Source organism: Lissotriton helveticus, chromosome 5_1 (assembly GCF_964261635.1).
Source record: "Lissotriton helveticus chromosome 5_1, aLisHel1.1, whole genome shotgun sequence".
In the NCBI taxonomy this organism is placed as follows: domain Eukaryota; kingdom Metazoa; phylum Chordata; class Amphibia; order Caudata; family Salamandridae; genus Lissotriton; species Lissotriton helveticus.
The window spans coordinates 850,261,197-850,278,765 of NC_136065.1; the positions used below are offsets into that span (position 1 = coordinate 850,261,197).

At 49.6% G+C, this 17,569-nt stretch overlaps 1 protein-coding gene across 1 annotated transcript in view; it reads right to left on the reverse strand.

Moving 5' to 3' along the window:
• Window positions 1–1,059: 1,059 nt before the first annotated feature.
• The window catches only part of SDHB (succinate dehydrogenase complex iron sulfur subunit B), a 113,953-nt gene continuing 97,443 nt past the window's right edge, over window positions 1,060–17,569 (reverse strand). Inside the window, exon 8 of the mRNA XM_078643332.1 lies at window positions 1,060–1,318. Coding sequence (XP_078499458.1) covers window positions 1,238–1,318 — 81 coding nt within the window. The 3' untranslated portion in view covers window positions 1,060–1,237. The remainder of the gene's footprint in view (window positions 1,319–17,569) is intronic.

The window sequence follows — 17,569 nt, forward strand, 5'->3', positions numbered from 1 at the left end:
TCTTGTTCGTCTGCTTCTTCTCTCTCGAAGATGTCCACCGGTGCCGGGGCCGACTGCTAGGTCTCCAGGCACGCCACGCGCCGAAGTCGAATCGTCTTCTTCGATCGAAACCGGGAACAAGCCATACAGTTGGCTTCATCGTGGTCCGGCGACAGGCACTTGTTGCACAGCAGGTGGACGTCGATGTGGGGATACTTCGATCCACACACGGGACATTTCTTGAACGGGCTCCGTTCCATGATGTGTCGTCGAAAGTCTTGCTGCGTTGACTGGGCCTCGAGCACCGAAGAGCCATGCGACTTCTCTGGATGTCCGACTCGGGAACAGAGCTGGGCACCGAGCGCAAAACAATACCGACGGTATAGGAAAAGGCCTTCGGGCCTTAAGAAAAGTTTATATCGATTCCGAACTGGAGATAACAAATATACATCCGAACCCAATGGCGGAAAAAAAACAATCTGGGGATGGAGTCGATGCCCATGCGCACTGTAGTCCAGGGGAGGAGCCACCTATCTCGTGATACTTCGAAGACTTTTCCAGGACAACAATGTGCAATCATCCGGACCCAACACTAGGCGGCGATCTATGCTATAGATATGAATTCAGCAGCCCACATGCCTCGAACCTACACATTTATCACTTGAATTTATGTTGACTGCCAACTTGAGCAAGTCTTTAAGCAAGTGGACAACAAACCCTCCCAGGGGAAAAAGCAATGACATTGACCAAATGAATATCAGAGCATGGCTAGCTGAAGCAGGCACGTGATTGTGTTAATAGATTTCTATAATTATGAGACTTCATGGATATATCAAAGAAAAATCTGCAGCATTATCAAAGTCACTGACAGTTCCCTTAAAATACCTGGAAGAGAAAATTGAATAAATGCAACAGGGTGCAAAATTCAAAAAGCTATAGCGGTGTAGGTGAGTGCCTGGAGTTTGATAAGTAAGGAGGTGTCTTAAATTAGCTGGAGCTGTAATTAAAAGCCATTTGCTTATTAGCACCAAGGAATAAAATCAAACACAAAGGAGAGAAAGGACTGAAGTACTAAATAGCCAGAATGTTCACTGTTTTATTAATCTTTACATTAATTATAATACAAGCAAGATTACAAATAAAGGTGCTGGGTGGCCCATCACTATGTTCTTACAATTCCGCGCTGGCCAGAATCTTCCCCCTCCACCCCGCCCCATGAATGCACTCCCAGAAACACATCTGCACATCTTCAGTCACATCACGCGCTGACTGCAGCCTTCTCTTTGTACGTTGCCATCATTTTCTTGATTTCAGCAATCGCCTTGCCAGGATTCAAGCCCTTTGAAGCAAAGCATATAAGATAACGTGAGTGAGTACAAAACACAAGAGGCACCCATACAACACTAAAGTAATACTGGTGGTGTTTCCATTCCCCTGGCCTCAAGGTACCGTAATAATACAGTGAGTAGGGTAACAATAAGAGTACAGAAAACCTTTGCTACAAACAGTCTTGGTCTGGAATGTAGCTGTTCAAAATCTAAATTATTCCCAGGACAAGGCTCGATACCCAACTTGAGAAAAAAAACAGTGTATGAGTGTGTTTGGAAAACAAGTTTAGAAATACACCAATTGATCTAGGTAGAGGTCATGGAACACCACCAGAAACTGCATTGGCAGGGCAATAAAGTATTATTTGGGAGGGTAGCTGAAGTGCAAGAGCTTTGTGTTGGCTTTGCTCCTGCTCCCTATCGGAGTTGGGTGTTTCAGATCACAAACGAAGTGCATAGGTATGGTTGCTTGTCTCAGCATTGGTAGCATCTGTACTGCAGCGAGGAGATGGGTGAATTTGTGGAGCTCTCTGTGGGTTGCATTAGTAACAGAGCAAAGGGTGGGAGGGAACAGCGAGTTGGTGGTTTATTACAGAGTAAGTACTATCTAAGATTTGTCAAATTAAGTTCCTCTAGGGATTTGCTGAGGACATTAACAGGCTGAGATTTCATTGGATTACTCTACTAGTGGTTCTTGTATCCCGATAGAAATTCAGGACTGAAAAAAAAAACCAAAAACTTTGTATGTGCTATACTACCACGTAGGATGCAATGTTTGGAACTCAGCAATGATTGTAAAACACCGCTAATAGACTTACAGGGTGGCCACAGAGAGTATGCACTCCCATAAGACAAACCACTGATATCAGGTTGGTTACAATGCATCACATTTCCTAAGGAAAGATGCATAATAATACCATGTGCTACACAAGAGTCTTAAATTACCAGAACCCCAAGTAATTATGAAAAGAGCTAAAAAAAAAAAAAAAAAAAAAGCATGAGCATTAGAAATGAGAGCCTCAACATGCATACAAATGAAACATTCAACATACTCAAAACATAAATGTGTTAAACAAATTAAAAAATAAAAATCAAGAATTCTAGAACTAATATTAAACGTACACACTTATGGCTTCTTTCACATGTAGGATATTTTAACCATGCTTGTCGGTTTGCAGTGTAGGTATGTGGTGGCTATGGGGGCTAACCTGAATGTTTCAATACGGGAGAGGACAAGCAGCCAGAAATCAGATCTGCTGAAAAAGTGTGGTGTGCGCGTGTCCTTCCGAAGGGTTCCACTCATTACCACATAAGTTCCCAGATTCCAATACAGTGTCTCCACCCATCCTTTAGAATCAAGAATTGTCTATGTTTAAAACTGAAGGACTCCGATTCCACATCCCCACCCTGCTATTACAATTACATAGAAGCAAAATCACTCTATTAAGTAGTACTCATTTTATCGACCACAGAAGTATGAAATGGAAAGTATCCCACAAAAATATCACTGCAGTAGGAACATTAAGCCACTGAGAAATCTTAATAGATGTTTTTTCTTACAAAGTTCATCACTGGGAATATCGCTCTGTGGGTAAAGCCTCTTACTAAAGAAATGGGAGTGCAACTACAGGCTCACAGGGTTTAAAAGGTGAATATGTCTGCTGCAGAGAACAGACTTAACCTGAAAGACAGAGGATTGAATCCTGTGAACATAACATGGAGTACTGCACCTGCTGCAAATATTTGCATGTAACCGGACAGACGTACGTTTGAATCCTTGCACGGCTAACTCAAACTCTCATTCAATTGAGTTTGATACCAGAAGCAAAGTAGAGTTTGTTACTCAATAACACTTCTAAGTAAAATCTAAGAAGCAACCAGTTGAACAAGTTTATTAACTTTGGTAACCCCTTACGTGGTGTCAAGTCTATCTAGTCGCAGATTCCTTACCTTACAATATTCCGCAGGCATCAGACTGGATCTGGAAACTTTTTCAAGCAGTACCCTTGTGGGCTAGTAGGTGGCGTCGTTCAGCTCTGTGCCAGCCGCGCCGAAGTGACAGGAGCTGTGCCTATATAGCTAACACTCCTGTGCAGACCTCAATTACTTTGAGGACATTTTCTCACCAGAAGTGAGGAGCCACGCAGGATGCTGATGTACAAAGGACCTCATAAGGGTTACCCCATATGGATAAATCTGTTCGCACAGCGGAGAGGATTAATAAGGAATCTGCAGCTGATGTAAATGTAAATGTACAGGAATTTATATAGCGCAAATCACCAAGCGGTTTCTAAGCGCTTGCTTAGGGAACCCGTCCTGGTATTCCCCAGTGAGATAACCCCGGCAGGGTATCCGCAAGGTGAAAGCCAGGCATCCCACCGCGAGGGGCCGTTGTGGAGATTAAGCAAGCTATTGCCCAGAGTCGCAGAGTGTGAACCCGTGAATTGAGTAGGCACCGGAGCGAGAATTGTCGAGTCCATGGACATTTTAGGACTCAAGACCCCGCGGAGCCGGGAATTGAACCCTGGTCCCGGGCTGACCTCTGCTTCCAGGTCTGCCTCCTCTAACCAGTGAGCCACACTTCTCCATGATAAAGTCTCTACTAGATAATGCATTACCGAAGGGAAGTAACTTGTTTATCTGATAGACATCTAGCAGCAGATTCCTTACCTTAAAATATATACCCAAGCAATACCTCCCCAAAGGCGAAACTGCAAACAGATTTAGGACAACAAGTCCTGGAGTACCAAACAGGCAAAGAGTCCGTCACAACGGACATGACTGTCCAGGCAGTGTTGCTTATTAAACGCAGGCAGAGATGCCCATGTGGTAACCTGACAGAGGTCCAGGACAGGAACTCACAAGCGAACAGTGGTGGCAGTCTTGACTCTGATGTAAAAGCCCGCAAGGTCTCAAGGGGTTGCTTCTTCGCCAGTGCGTAGCCGATTGCAATACAGTGCACAATCCATCATGAGAGGGTCACAGCCTTCCCTTCCTTGGCAATGAAAAGTTGATTGTCCACCTGGAACTCTCTGGTACGATCAATGTAGAACGGCCCTGCTCTTTTTGGTTCTAGTGGGTAGAGTTTCCCCTCCTCTTTGAAAGGGTGAGGCAGAGCAAATAAGGTAGGCAATGTGATGGCCTGGCCTACATGAAAGGGTGTCCAAACTTTCAGCTGGAAAGAGGCATGTGTTCTCAAACTAGTTTGTCTAGGAATAAAGTAGTGCAAGGGGGTGCACAGGAAGTGCTACAAGCTCACTAACCCTCCTGGCTGATTTAATGGTCACTAGAAAGAGGTCAACAGGCATGGAGGGCAATTGTTCAAGGGCTCAAATGGCAAGCACATCAGGAATGTCCCATTGGGGCACGACAAAGGCTTTTGGAGAGAACATATGCTGTAGCCCTTTCAGAAACCAAGTCAGAGTTATGTTATGCTAAAAAGGTTTTATAAAGCGCTCATACACCGGTTGGTTTCATGGCGCCGATACAAGGAAATGTAGACCCGGAGCAGTTTATTCGTAGGCCTGGATGAACAGCCATGTTTTAAGGGATTTTCTGAATTTCAGCAGATCAGTGCTTGAACTGATTTCCAGGGGGATGGAATTCCACATTCTGTGGGCCACAGTATGTGACTTGAAACAGGAAGAATGTGGATATGGCCGAAAGGTACCCTTAACAGATCACACAGAAAAACCTTGCCATACTAACGAGAGAACAAACAAAACCTCAGCCAAGGAAGGGTGCAGATAGGGGAGCACCATTTTTGAAAGCACACTAAGCCACATATTTGGCCCAATGACGTGCAGGTACCGTCTTGATTGAGGAACCCCCTGGCTGTCAGAATCACATCACAGATTTCAGGAAGAAGGTCAAAAACTGAACTGCTGCTGCGCAATGTCAATGCATTAATGGGGAGATTGCGCAGGTTTGGTTGCAAGGCCCTGCCCTTTTGCTACAACAGTAGATCCTCTTGAAGAGACAACCTGATTGGAGGAGCGATGCTCATGCTTAGGAGTTAAGGATAACATACTCTCCATACCCAATCTGGAGCCACAAGAATGCCTTAGGCCCAGTTGTTCCTAATCTTCTTGAGAACCCTGGATAGGAGTGGTAGCAGCAGAAAGGCATACAGGGGGCCTGAGCTCCACTCGAGAGAAAATGTGTCTCAGAGCGAGAATCACCTTGGAAACACCAGTATGAGGAACTGCTGATATTGCACATTCTTGGAGGTGGCAAATACATCTAATCAAGGTTCTCCCCAAGAGACCTTCAAATAGAGACACCATTCGTGATCTGGTAGGCATCGATGGCTGAGTTTGTCCTCTCTTGCGTTCAGCGAGCACGCCAAATGTTGAACCACCAGGGAAATGCCCTGATGTTCCAGACAAACCCAGAGACGCAAGGCTTAGGGAGGGTCCACAACCTCGCCAAGTCCGGCTTGTTGCAATGCCACATGATGGTGGTTTTGTCTGTGAACACCTGAACTAGCATTCCCTTGATGGAAGGAAGAAATTCTTTTAATGCCAGTTGAGCACTCTCTGCTTCAATAGGTGTATGTGGAGCGGGGACTCCCCGGAGGCCAGAGTCTTCTAGTCTTTGACTATTGGATGCCCTATCTAGTGGAGTGGTATGAACATGCCAGGATTGGCCATGGAAGCAGAAAGCTGGACAAAAAGGCTCTCTGGGGTGGGGTGCTGGTTGAGGAAAGTAAGGTCCTCAGGAGAGGGGCAATGGCAGCAGGCAACTGTCTTGTGTGCAAGCACCCCTGTGTAGGGCTTGGTGTAGGCCCCAAACACACCAGTGAGGCCTTTGTGAAAAGGGAGGAGAGGTTCTGAGGTGGGTATTCCAGGTTGAAGCACCTCTGTCAAAACACTCATCTTGACTGACACAGATGGCAGCATAAGGTCCAGGACCTCAACCTCCCTTCTCGCTACCATAGCAAAGGAAGCCCCGTCCTCTGTAGCCTCACTGGGAGGAGAGATCAGGTCAGAGTCTGGGGAGGCATCCAGACCACTGGCACCTGCCAGTTCCTCATAACGGTTATCTTCAGCCTCATCAAGGGGGTTGGTGTAACCAGAAGGATCCTCAGATCCTCAAACACACTCTTCCCCAAACCAGTTGAAAAAAGCAGGCACTGGCCCCCAACTCGAAAGGTTGAGTTCAGCACGGCAGAGTCTAGGTTGGGTGACTTTGATCCTGCTCCCTATCGGAGTTGGGTATGATTATGAGAGCGTTGGTGGTGCCAGGAACGACAAAACTGGAACAGGCTTCGGGGTAAGGTACCTGCAGACGGATATCCAGTGGGAGCCCCTGCCGAACCAATGGGGCCCAAAGGGGCTCCAGAGTGGTTGGTCTGCCCAAAAATGAGGCACACAGCCTCATAAAATTCAGAGTTGGCCCAGGATCGCTCTCGCTTCAGGAAACTCAGGGAGGTGCAGAGCAGACTCGGAGGAAGAATCAGCCTGGGAGTGGGGCCTAGAGTGACGTCATTCACACACCTCGTAGAAATTGAAGAGTGCTTCGGAATCTTTGACTTCTTGTTGGACTTACCCGATGACTGAGTATGATGGCTAGCACCTGGAACAACTCTGTGAAAGGGCCCGGGCCTTCCTCATGACCGGGATCTGGAACATCATGGAGGCGACCAGCGTAGGGGGACCAGGAGCTTCAAGGAGCACTTCCTCAGTGCCTTGGGGTTTATGGCGCGACAGTCCTCTCTTGGAGTAGTGGTCCGGCTCCAAGCGCCAAAGGCAAAGCAGATGGGGATAATTCACCGATATCTTTCAGTGACAGGAACCACAGAGCTTGAAGTCCCACTGTTTTTTGAGTGGAGAACATCCTAATCACACTGGGAGACAGTCTCGATAAAGGGCTGTAAAAAACGTTGGAAAAAAGTCGGTCAAAAAATGACTGGAAGTAGCTCTGTCCGGATTTGATCTGAGTGGAGCAGAAAGAAAGCATAAGTCAGCGCACTGGGGTGGTGTCTGTATATGCACTGCATAGGTCACTTTTGGTGGGGCCGCCGCCGACACAAAGCCAAATGACTCCACTTACCTGCATGCAGAGGTACTACTTGAAAACCTTTCTGGATCAATCAATCAATCAATCAATCAGGTCATTTGTAGAGCGCACTACTCACCCGTAGGGTCTCAAGGCGCTGGGAGGGGGGGGGGGTGCCGCTACTGCTCGAACAGCCAGGTCTTGAGCTTCTTCCTGAAGGAGAGGTGGTCTTGGGTCAGGCGCAGATCGGTGGGAAGTGAGTTCCAGGTCTTGGCGGCCAGGTAGGAGAAGGATCTTCCTCCTGTTGTCGCTCTTCGGATGCGGGGGACGGCGGCGAGGGCGTGGTTGGTAGATCTGAGGAGGCGCTTGGGAGTGTAGAAGTTGATCCGGTTGTTGAGGTAGCTCGGGCCTTGGTCGTGTAGGGCTTTGTGTGCGTGGGTGAGGAGACGGAAGGTGATTCTCTTGTTGACCGGGAGCCAGTGCAGATCTCTCAGGTGTCCGGAGATGTGGCTGCGTCGGGGGATGTCGAGGATGAGTCTCGCCGAGGCGTTCTGGATCCGCTGGAGTCTCTTCTGGAGTTTGGCAGTGGTTCCGGCGTAGAGGGCGTTGCCGTAGTCCAGTCCGCTGGTGACGAGGGCTTGGGTGACCGTCTTCCTCGTCTCGGTGGGGATCCACCGGAAGATCTTACGTAGCATGCGCAGGATGTTGAAGCATGACGAGGAGACGGCGTTGACTTGTCTGGTCATGGAGAGGGAGGTGTCCAGGATGAAGCCCAGGTTGCGTGCGTGGTCCGTCGGTTTGGGCGCGGTGCCCAGGGCGGGGGGCCACCAGGAGTCGTCCCAGGCGGAGGGCGTGGAGCCCAGGATGAGGACCTCCGTCTTGTCTGAGTTCAGTTTCAGGCGGCTGGTCGTCATCCATTCGGCTACGTCTCTCATCCCTTCGTGCAGGTTGGCTCTGGCGGTGGCGGGGTCGTTGGTCAGGGAGAGGATCAGCTGGGTGTCGTCAGCGTAGGAGATTATGTTGAGGTTGTGTTGGCGTGCGATGGCCGCGAGGGGGCTCATGTAGACGTTGAAGAGGGTGGGGCTCAGTGAGGATCCTTGAGGGACGCCGCAGATGACTTTGGTGGCCTCTGACTTGTACGGTGGTAGACGGACTCTTTGTGTTCTTCCGTCGAGGAAGGAGGTGATCCATTCCAGTGCCTTCTCCTGGATTCCGATGTTGCTGAGGCGCTGTACTAGGGTGCGGTGGCAGACAGTGTCGAAAGCCGCGGAGAGGTCCAGGAGGATGAGGGCCGCTGTTTCTCCGTTGTCCATCAGAGTTCGAAGGTCGTCGGTGGCGGCGATGAGGGCGGTCTCGGTGCTGTGGTTCGCTCGGAAGCCGGACTGTGAGGGGTCGAGGGATCCATTCGTCTCGAGGAAGGCGGCCAGCTGTTTGTTGACGGTCTTCTCGATGACTTTGGCCGGGAACGGGAGGAGCGAGATGGGACGGTAGTTCTTGAGGTCGGTGGGGTCTGCTGTGGGTTTCTTGAGGAGAGCGCTGAGTTCGGCGTGCTTCCAGCTCTCAGGGAAGGTGGCGGAGTCGAAGGAGGTGTTGATGATGTCCCGTAGGTGGGGTGCGAGGACAGCGTCGGCTTTGTTGAAGACGTGGTGAGGGCAGGGGTCAGTCGGAGATCCGGAATGGATGGAGTTCATGGTGCGGATGGTGTCTTCGGTGCTGATCGGGGTCCAGGTGCGGAGGGTGGTGGTGGGTGGCGTCGTTGCGGTTGTGGCTTGCGTTGGTTGGTTGTTGAAGCTGTTGTGTATGTCCGTGATCTTGTTGTGGAAGTAGGACGCGAGGGAGTTGCAGAGTTCTTGCGACGGGGTGATGTCATTGTTTCCGGCGTTGGGGTTGGATAGCTCTTTCACGATGTTGAAGAGTTCCTTGCAGTTGTGTGCGTTGTTGTCCAGCCGGTCCTTGTATGCATTTTTCTTGGTGGCGCGGATCAGTTGGTGGTGCTTCCGGGTGGCGAGCTTGAGGGTGGTCATGTTGTCCGTCGTTGGTTCCCTTCTCCAGGCTTTCTCGAGGGCTCGACAGTTCTTCTTGGAGCTCTTGAGTTCGTCGGTGAACCATGGTGTTTTTCTGCTGCAGGATCTGCTGGGTGGGGTTCTCAGAGGGGCGAGTTCGTCCGCGCAGTCGTTGATCCATTTCGTGAGGTTGTCGGCGGCCTGGCTGGGGTTCGCTGAGTTGGCGGGAGGGTGCTGGCTCAGGGAAGCGGTGAGCTGGTCGGCTGTGATCTTGTTCCAGCTTCTTCGAGCAACCTGTTGCTGGTGGTGGTGGATCGTCGTTCTTCTGAAGGTGAAGTGGACGCAGCTGTGGTCCGTCCAGTGGAGTCCTGTTGCGTGGCTGAAGGAGACGTCTTTGCTGGATGAGAAGACGGCGTCGAGTGTGTGTCCGGCGAGGTGGGTGGGGGTGGTCACCAGTTGCTTGAGTCCGAGGTTGTCGAGGTTGTCGAGCAGGCTGATGGTGTTGCGGTCGTTGTTGTTCTCCAGGTGGAAGTTGAGGTCCCCCAGGAGGATGTAGTCGGCGGAGGGGAGAGCGTGCGGGCTGACGAAGTCGGCGATGTCCTCGCTGAATCGTGTGCGTGGTCCCGGGGGTCGGTAGATCAGGGTGCCTCTGAGGGTGGTGGTCGGGTTGGTGTGGATCTGGAAGTGCAGGTGTTCAGCGGTGGTGAGGGTGTCATCGGTGTTGGTAGTGATGCGGATGGTGTCTTTGTGGATGATGGCGATGCCTCCTCCGGTCTGGTTGTCGCGGTCCCTCCGGGTGATCTTGTAGCCCTCTGGGATGGCGATGGCGATGTCTGGGGCTGAGGAGGCGTTCATCCAGGTCTCGGTGATGAAGGCAACGTCGGGGACGGTGGTGTCGAGCAGGTTCCAGAGTTCTACGGCGTGTCTGTGGACGGAGCGGGTGTTGAGCAGGATACACTTGAGGTGGGTGCTGCTGGAGTTCGGCTTGGCGGGTGCAGGGAAGGCCCGGATGCAGGTGAACTTGCAGGCGTGGCAGCTGAAGGGTCCGTGGGTGTGCTTCGGGGCGGCTCGGTGACATCCTGGGATGCGGCCGGTGTTGAGTGCGATGAGGTCGGCGGCGCTGTAGGTTCGTCGGGTCGGCTTCCGTCGGTGGGGGCCAGGGGTCCTGGCCCTGGGCGCGGTCCAGGCGCGGACGGGCGCAGACGGGCTTACCTTTGGCGCGCCTTCGGCGCACAATCGGCGCGCCCGCTGCGCGTCAACGCTGCGCGTTCGCACGGTCGCCATTTAAGGCCAAGTGCGCGGGTGGGCGGAGCAGCTGGGAGGCGGGAGCGGGGAGGGAAACAGAAGAGAAAAAGGGGCGGGGCTAAAGGCGGTGGCGGGAAGCGGGAGCGGGGGGCGGCGAGGTGGCCAAAGCACGACGAGAAACGGCAAAAAACAAGCACAATTTTAAGTCAAAACAGGGGAAAAAGACAGTGACACACGATCTGGGGAAGAAAAACAAGCACAAATTCAGGTAAAAATACGGGGGAAAAAGACAGTGACACACGATCTGGGGAAGAAAAACAAGCACAAATTCAGGTAAAAATACGGGGGAAAAAGACAGTGACACACGATCTGGGGAAGAAAAACAAGCACAAATTCAGGTAAAAATACGGGGGAAAAAGACAGTGACACACGATCTGGGGAAGAAAAACAAGCACAAATTCAGGTAAAAATACGGGGGAAAAAGACAGTGACACACGATCTGGGGAAGAAAAACAAGCACAAATTCAGGTAAAAATACGGGGGAAAAACCAAGGAGAGCGCTCAGGGCGGCAGCGAGGCCGGCGCTGAGGCAGAGGCAGGCACTGGGGGCACACGCAGCAGCTGGTGGCCGTGCGGCGCGGGGGTGTCCCACAAGTGGGTCACACTCACCTGCGTCGCACGGTCGCCATTTAAGGCCAAGTGCGCGGGTGGGCGGAGCAGCTGGGAGGCGGGAGCGGGGAGGGAAACAGAAGAGAAAAAGGGGCGGGGCTAAAGGCGGTGGCGGGAAGCGGGAGCGGGGGGCGGCGAGGTGGCCAAAGCACGACGAGAAACGGCAAAAAACAAGCACAATTTTAAGTCAAAACAGGGGAAAGACAGTGACACACGATCTGGGGAAGAAAAACAAGCACAAATTCAGGTAAAAATACGGGGGAAAAAGACAGTGACACACGATCTGGGGAAGAAAAACAAGCACAAATTCAGGTAAAAATACGGGGGAAAAACCAAGGAGAGCGCTCAGGGCGGCAGCGAGGCCGGCGCTGAGGCAGAGGCAGGCACTGGGGGCACACGCAGCAGCTGGTGGCCGTGCGGCGCGGGGGTGTCCCACAAGTGGGTCACACTCACCTGCGTCGCACGGTCGCCATTTAAGGCCAAGTGCGCGGGTGGGCGGAGCAGCTGGGAGGCGGGAGCGGGGAGGGAAACAGAAGAGAAAAAGGGGCGGGGCTAAAGGCGGTGGCGGGAAGCGGGAGCGGGGGGCGGCGAGGTGGCCAAAGCACGACGAGAAACGGCAAAAAACAAGCACAATTTTAAGTCAAAACAGGGGAAAAAGACAGTGACACACGATCTGGGGAAGAAAAACAAGCACAAATTCAGGTAAAAATACGGGGGAAAAAGACAGTGACACACGATCTGGGGAAGAAAAACAAGCACAAATTCAGGTAAAAATACGGGGGAAAAACCAAGGAGAGCGCTCAGGGCGGCAGCGAGGCCGGCGCTGAGGCAGAGGCAGGCACTGGGGGCACACGCAGCAGCTGGTGGCCGTGCGGCGCGGGGGTGTCCCACAAGTGGGTCAGATCCAGTCTGACCCAGGGGAATATTCTAAAGTAAAGACTCTGCAGCGAGAAGTCTATCAGATTGAGTTCCATTATACACACAATTGGCATAATTATACACCTTGATCCACAAAAACACACATTACATATACTGTGCAATTTGTAGCCATGCCACTTTGCTTACTAAACATTCATTATACTCTATTTCCCAAGGAAACAAATTCTTTTTTTTATATGTTCTTATTTCTATAGAATATTTAACAACAAGGGGTGGTGATGGACAGAGTTTCTGAATTAAGCAGAATACTCTCACCCAGTCAAGAGATCAGGGCTAGATCCAACACCGGTTTTTAGCTCACTGCACCATCCCAGTTCAGAACCTGGCTATATGCAAATTAGTCTGTTCCTGTCCCAGTGCATGATGGGAACAGGGCAAACCAAACTACCAAGCCAATTCTTACACTGGGAAGGAAACAAGCTTCCGGGGACCGGTTTCTGGCATTTCAGCCGTCGTCGGCCCGGCTTGCTTGAATCCTGATGGTGCAATGAGCAAGGGACTCACATCTGAGTATACCCTTCCACGCTTAGGGTGGACAAAATATTTAACAACAAGGGGTGGTGATGGACAGAGTTTCTGAATTAAGCAGAATACTCTCACCCAGTCAAGAGATCAGGGCTAGATCCAACACCGTTTTTTAGCTCACTGCACCATCCCAGTTCAGAACCTGGCTATATGCAAATTAGTCTGTTCCTGTCCCAGTGCATGATGGGAACAGGGCAAACCAAACTACCAAGCCAATTCTTACACTGGGAAGGAAACAAGCTTCCGGGGACCGGTTTCTGGCATTTCTGGAAGCTTGTCTCCTTTCTGGTGAAGAATTGGCTTGGTAGTTTGGTCTGCCCTGTTCCCATGATGCACTGGGCCAGGGACAGACTAATTTGCATATAGCCAGGTTCTGAGCTGGGATGGGGCAGTGAGCTAAATAACGGTGATGGATCAAGCCCTGATCTTTGGACTGGGTAAGAGTGGTCTGCTTAATTCAGACACTCTGTTCATCACCACCCCCTTTTCTGAATCGTTTTTGGCCACTATAGGTGTGGCAGGGTATACTCCGACATGAGTCCCTTGCTCACTGCTCCATCAGGATTCAAGCAAGCCGGGCCGACGACGCCTGTAATGGCAGAAACCGGTCCCCGGAAGCTTGTCTCCTTTCTGGTGAAGAATTGGCTTGGTAGTTTGGTCTGCCCTGTTCCCATGATGCACTGGGCCAGGGACAGACTAATTTGCATATAGCCAGGTTCTGAGCTGGGATGGGGCAGTGAGCTAAATAACGGTGATGGATCAAGCCCTGATCTTTGGACTGGGTAAGAGTGGTCTGCTTAATTCAGACACTCTGTTCATCACCACCCCCCTTTTCTGAATCCTTATTTCTATAGAAAGCAGAGGAGTTTCATATAATCCGGTAACCAACTTGTCAAGATTAAGGCTGCAGAGTGCTTCGAGAGAACGCTCAATCAAACAATTATAAAGGTGTTTACAACAGCACGATCTCTGCTGACCGAACAAATACAGCAGAAGAGATAGCTACTTTAAACAAACTTAAAAGTATCAACATGCCCACAATAGCTTACACGTTATGCAACCTGTACTTGGAAGTTGGTGCACACAACTCCATCTTTCACTAGGAAACAGCAAACACAACCACCAGAACCCATAAGACCGAACACTGAACACACATCTAAAGGAAATTAGATATTCCACATAGCGATCACAGAGCTCGCAACAGTGCCACCCATGATAATAACTACAACCACCAACAGATTGGAACACATGCACACATCTGACAAACCTTAGAGGCACTAAAACAATATAACTCCATGACAAATCAGAACACACTAAACCAACAACCACCCAATCGACACAGCTAGTCTAAATAAAAGCAATACTGAGGACACTAACAAGCCAACATACTCTATTACCACTAACAAGTATTTCAAACCAGGTCACTACACATACAAATCATTACAGAAGGCATGGAACAGAATTGGTAAAGACCTCAGGTTACACATGCACCAAACAGTAACCCCTGCAACATTTGCCAAACATGTACACAAAAACAGCATATTAGTCACACCCACACTATGATGATCTAGTGCAGTCAGAAGACTGCTTGATGGAACTTTAAAAACGAGGGCATGTAAGCACCCAAACTCAGGGCTGATGGCAATACAATTATATGTAAATCTTGGTAGCATAACAGTCACCATTAACACAAACCTCTGACATACCACATTTTCCCATACTACTCCCACCCAAGTAGCAGTTCTAAACCAAGGGCCACTTACGCATTACTTCTCAAAGTAGAAGCAACCAAGCTGATCCGTGTGACGAGGGTCAGGCCAGTGAAAGCCTAGAGCTTCACTCAAGCCTTCCACTAGAATCCAGGACGTAAATACGTAAGAGGCCAAATTACTCTCGAAGATGCAAAAGCATACTTGTGTTGTACAAACTGAAATGAACTGTCTATTAGCAGGACTGATTAAAATAGGATTTGAGACAACTTGATTACCATCTTTGGCAACCTACTTTCAAGTTATGCACATGAAGTTAAGAGAGCGCGCCTGTATTTCATACTGGCAAACTACAGAATTTTCGAAGACAAAACCTAATCATAGTAAGTTAAGAATTTAGATTTATAAAAGGTTATTTTCCGAGAGTTGACATAAGGGTGAGAGGTAGGAAGGAACAAGATGAGCTGGAGTGGAATGTGAGAGAACATTAGTCATTCAGGCTTTCAAAAGACTGCAGGTAAATGTTCAAGGCTGTTCTGAATCATGAGAGAGAGTGGCAACAGCCCATAGGTTGGCTGGTGGGATTACAAATTGAAGAGCCAACAGAGGCCGATGGGCTGAAATCTGGATCAAATACAAGTTGCTTTGACTGTAGCAAGGTTTAGATTGATGGATAAAAGATTGCAAGAAAAGTGTATATAGCAAGTGTTCGAGGCTTGTGTAGGAGCAGGGCAGTGGATCCTTTTAAATAGAAGGATCAGGCTTGCATAGCTCGTGGCGTTTTATGGCTAGATGGTGGTTGCTCTGAGATGTAATTCAAGTAACACTTGGATAACCTTATCAGTCTCTATCCGTAATGGGGCAAACAGTCTAAAATGCTTTTACAGTAGTCTATTCTACTGAAGACAAAGGTACTGATGAGGGCTCAGAATGTGTGGAAAGGAAAACAAGAGTAGAATTGGCAACTTTTCAGAACTTGAATCCTTGCTGCTTAAGTGTCTTTTCAGCCTATTGCTTATAAAAAACCTAAAGGGAGATGATGTTGTAAATCTGAGAGGTACATAAAGGAATAGGAATGAGACTTGAGGAACATCTGCTGAAAGGGGAGTATACAGAGTGAACCAATACACCACAGGATGGAGAAAAATATATTAAAAGTATGAGATGAGAACTAGTCCAGAGAAGACAATGACCCTGAAGGAGAGTGTTGCAATTGGGGAGCAGGATCCTGGAGAACAATGAAAGAGGATTAGTCACTTTTCCACAGATTCAATGAAGTTAGAGACATGAGTGAAAGTGTTATCCTTTGGGAGGTGGATCCATAGCTCTTGTAACATTCATGGAAGAATTGCTTGCGTTGACCCTCCAACAGAAGGAAGTCAAGAAAATGCGAATAAACAACTGGTGTGTCAACAAATCGGACTCTACGCAGTATCAAATGTTCAATGAAACATACAGGCACCTGACTTCAGACAGTGATGGCTCACACCTGAAACACTGTGGAACAGGTAAGGGGCAACATACTGGTACAAAAGGGGGTGGGGGTGGTGATGGACGGAGCATCTGAACCAATCAAACACTCACACCCAGTCAAAAGATCTGGCTTTAATCCATCACCATTCTTTAGCCCACTCTGCCACCCCAGTTCAGACATAGCTATATGCAAATCAGTCTGACCCTGTGCCTCATGGGAACAGTCCTGCCCGAACTGCCAAGCCATGCCTTCCCTGGAAACAAGCTTCCGAGGACCGGTTTCTGGCATTGCAGCCATCTTCAGCCCGGCTTGCTTGAATCCAGTGGCAAAGTGAGCAAGGGACTCACGTCTGAGCATACCCTGCCACACTTTGCCACTGGATTCAAGCAAGCCGGGCTGAAGACGGCTGGAATGCCAGAAACCGGTCCTCGGAAGCTTGTTTACGGTCCAGGGAAGACATGGCTTGGCAGTTCGGGCTGGACTGTTCCCATGAGGCACAGGGTCAGACTGATTTGCATATAGCCATGTCTGAACTGGGGTGGCAGAGGGGGCTAAAGAACGGTGATGGATTAAACCCAGATCTTTTGACTGGGTGTGAGTGTTTGATTGATTCAGATGCTCCGTCCATCACCACCCCCTTTTGTACCGCTTTTGGCCGCCATAAGTGTGGCAGGGTATGCTCAGACGTGAGTCCCTTACTCACTTTGCCACTGGATTCAAGCAAGCCGGGCTGAAGACGGCTGTAATGCCAGAAACCGGTCCTCGGAAGCTTGTTTCCGGTCCAGGGAAGACATGGCTTGGCAGTTCGGGCTGGACTGTTCCCATGAGGCACAGGGTCAGACTGATTTGCATATAGCCATGTCTGAACTGGGGTGGCAGAGTGGGCTAAAGAATGGTGATGGATTAAACCCAGATCTTTTGACTGGGTTTGAGTGTTTGATTGATTCAGATGCTCCGTCCATCACCACCCCCTTTTGTACCGCAAGGGGCAACATACTGGCAGCCCTGCAAGAAAATTCCGGATTCCAGTAGATGCAAGAATGGAGCTCAAAGTTCTCTAAGCTGCACAGAAGGAAGACTCAAAATTGGAACAACACAACACTACACACAAACAAGTTGTGTGTGACGCACCTCTCATATGGCAATGTGCCCGCCCGTCCAAATTATAACATGAACAGTGAGCTTCTAGCTCTCTTGGTGTGCACCTCCACTACCCCTGTTGTCCCCAAGGGGCGATCACTTTGATCAAGAACAAAAAATTCCACCCACTGTGGAGTGCACCACCGCACATCAATAATTAAAGTGTTAATGGATTTAAAAGAAAATGTCCATCCAATATTAGGTGTCTTTAATCTTCTTTATTCAATTTCATCGAGAGCCAACGCGTTTCGTTCAAAAAGAACTTTGTCAGGGCGTATTTCTGTGTCCGATTATCACAGAACTCCATCTTGTCCGTCGTGACTGGATACCTTGCGTGTTGTCGGCTAATGTGCCAGGATAACGGTGTGCTCCAGCAGCAATAGAGTATCTACTCGAGTGTACTCTATTGCTGCTGGAGCACGCCATTAACACTTTAATTATTGATGTGCGGTGGTGCAATCCACAGTGGGTGGAACAGAAGGAAGACTATAAACGAAGGCTAGGATGCTTGCACAAAATACTTGCAGATCCTAGCCAGGAACCAGTGCTAAGCAGCCA